This window comes from Thermobia domestica, chromosome 11 (assembly GCF_964235325.1).
Source record: "Thermobia domestica chromosome 11, izTheDome1.hap1.1, whole genome shotgun sequence".
In the NCBI taxonomy this organism is placed as follows: domain Eukaryota; kingdom Metazoa; phylum Arthropoda; class Insecta; order Zygentoma; family Lepismatidae; genus Thermobia; species Thermobia domestica.
The window spans coordinates 93,322,275-93,325,369 of record NC_137464.1 but is presented as its reverse complement, the minus strand read 5'-3'; the positions used below and the strand labels follow the sequence as shown (position 1 = coordinate 93,325,369).

The window sequence follows — 3,095 nt, the reverse complement described above, 5'->3', positions numbered from 1 at the left end:
CAGCAATTTCTTAATTTCCTTTTGCGTTTATTGGGAGGATAACAGGCCAAATCATGTTAAAGGAAGAAATTGAGTTTTAGGCTTTACGAGCGTGATGTGTTCAGCTGACGTCCAATTGGTTAGAAATTCCCTGCGGGTATTTTGTTGAAGCCAATTGTATCTTCTTCCAGACAAATGTTATTACTTCGTTCCTTCTTCCCTGGTGAAGAGAGGACGTTCCTTCATATACCTATATATGGCTACAGAAGAGAAAAGCTAGCAATCTGCCCAGTTTGGTGCTAACTACCTCGAAAGACTCGGAACACAATGTGCATACAAATAGAAACACTAGAACCACTGAACGAAACAGTGGTTGGGGTGAAACGCTTTTAGAATAATGTAATACGGCAATAAGAAGGAAAAAAGATAAGGAGAGAAGGAAATCAACTTGTGTTACTGTTAGGAAACGACGAACATGATAGATAAAATCTCTCATGTAGCTCGAATCCCACGTTCAGTATAGATTCTTGTCTAATATAGCCTCGCTGCTGAAAAGGACGCTAAACTTTGATTCAACCAAGTAACCATCTGCTAATTGACTGTAATTGACTGTATTTTTTTTCTTACACGAGGAATACTATAAATAATCAAACGACCCATTTCAGCAGAATAAAAGTTATTAATCATAAGCATCATATTTTCATAAGCAACATGGTGCATTAAAAGATTTGACAACTGGTTTGAACTTTTTTATTGTTTTATGCATTATAAGCACGTGGTGAATTAATATTTTATCGCTACTTTATTGGATAAAGCAAAAAAGAAAAAAGTTCACTCGTGCGGGAATTCAAGCAGGACCCTTTGCACGGGGTCATAGATGCTCTGCGAGGCCGTCACTTGATAACTTTACGCGTCGTGTCACATATGTGCGAGGAGGGATCTTTAAGGCTTTTTTCTCCACTATTTCTGGCTATTGTGCTGTCCCAGTTTGTACGAGGCGCATTTCAAAAGAAAGGGCCGATATTTAATTGGAAACAGTTAAGTAAGTTTAGCAACATTGTTTTATTGCGTAAAAACAAGAACATATCCACTTTATTTTTCAACATAGTCACCATTATTTTCCAAGCACTCTCTGTACACACGTTTTTTATACACTCTGCATAAAAGTTCGCCGCCTGGGAGTTCAGCCACTTCAAAACTGTCGTTTTCAATTGATCAGGTTCTTCAAATCGTTGAGATGAAAGCCACTTTTTTAGGTGCAGAAAGAGGTGATAGTCCCTTGGTTTCGTCATCTGTAGCAATGTGGGTAAAAAAATCCATCACCCTCTCTGTCGTAGCGATCCAAAAATGGACGTGCTGCAGGCAGTCGGTTCTGTTTGTGGACGTCTGTCAACATTTTGGGGACCCATCCGGCACTCAATTTCCGATACCCTAATGTTTCTGTAACAACTCGAAACAATGTTGTTGGTGAAACCTCTGGAAGTTCGATGTGTAGAGCGGTAATGGTGAAGCGACGATTTTCTTTAACTTTTTCATTCACTCGCTGCACCAAGTCATCAGTCTGAATGCTTGGTCTTCCACTCTTCTCTTCGTCGTTGATATTTGTACGACCTTCGTTGAATGCACGACACCATTGCCGTACCTTTCCTTCACTCATTAAACTGTCACCGTACACTGCACACAATTCTCTATGAATTTCAGCAGCACGTTGTCCTTTGGCATGAAGAAATCTAATCACAGAGCGGACCTCACACCTGGCGTGATTGTGTATGCGCGCAGCCATTTTAACACGCTCCAGCACACACAAAAACAAACAGATGGCTGGCGGAACTATGGTTGTTTGATAGCCAATGGGCCAAGTGATGTTACTGCGCAAACGTGATCCGATCACTATTGCCAGTCGGTTATAATGAAATATCGGCCTTTTTTTTTTTAATGCGTCTCGTAATATTAGCACTTTGAATTTGCACTACTACCTCGCGAAGGATGGACCCGAGGTTCATTTACCAAAGTCTGCTTTCCCCTTGTAAGAAAATGGTCACCTGGAGTCCGCTGGCGAACTTGGACACTATTTAGAAAATTATGAACTATGCCTGAATGAAAAAATCATGTGGAAATACACGTGAGGAGAAGTTATTGGGATTGAAGTGAAGTTTAGTAACCAAACTCAATAAGATGGGCTCACATATTTTAAAATAAGGTGTTTATATCCATCTCTTCCTCTTATAGTATATACAGGGTGTTGCAAAACAGCACCGACAATGTTTGGGAGGTGATTCCTTACACCGAGATAAGACAAAAATTATACAACCTGGGTGCACAAATGCATCCTTTCCGATTTATAGGTTGCCGAAAACGTGTAAAAATTAGCTTTAAAGGTCCGTAGCTCCAAAACTATGGGACATACCGTAGTCGGGTCAGGACTTCACTGAGGAACAAATATGTGCGCTATCCAAAAATGCGTGTTTCAGAATGCTAGGGTACCCACGCAATAATAATTTTTATAGAGGGAATTTGGCTACGTGCATATAATTTGAAGTATTCACCACTACCTCTATCAAAATTGTTGCGGAAGTACCGCAGGATTTTGAAACTTGGATATTTGGATAGGGTACATATTAGTTCCTAAGTAAAGTCTTGACCTGACTTCGATAGGTTCTATAAATTTGGAGCTATTGGACTTTAAAGTTCATTTTTCATGTTTTCGGCAGCCTATAACTCCGAAAGGAAGCATTTGTACACCCAAGTTGGTCTATACGTTTAGTCTTATCATGGTATCAGGAATCACCTCCCAAGCGTTGTCGGTGTTTTTTAAAACACCCTGTAGAGAAGACAAATTCCGTGTGAGGACAGATTATATTAAAATATGTAAAATCTCCCCAGCCATTAGACAAAAGTTACAAAATAGTCGGGATTGGACAGAAGTGTCCGGACGAGCAGGACATATCTCCTGCATACGTCCCTCCTACAACTAGCTAGATATTAACATGTTCGCTGCGGTAGTGTAAAACTGAGTTTGGACCTCAGTGCTATTCAAGTCACCCAGTCTTTCGTTGAAGAGCACAGAAAAGAAGTATCGCACGAGGCACCAGTGACTCGTAACGCAGTGAACGTGT

The 3,095-nt window shown here is 40.4% G+C and overlaps 1 protein-coding gene across 1 annotated transcript; it reads right to left on the bottom strand.

Annotated features, from left to right (window-relative positions):
• Positions 1-1,267: 1,267 nt before the first annotated feature.
• LOC145665207 (protein GVQW3-like) lies at positions 1,268-1,762 on the bottom strand. The gene has a single exon (XM_081732493.1). It carries the CDS (start codon positions 1,760-1,762, stop codon positions 1,268-1,270), a length of 495 nt encoding a protein of 164 aa, XP_081588619.1.
• Between the last annotated feature and the right edge of the window lie 1,333 nt (positions 1,763-3,095).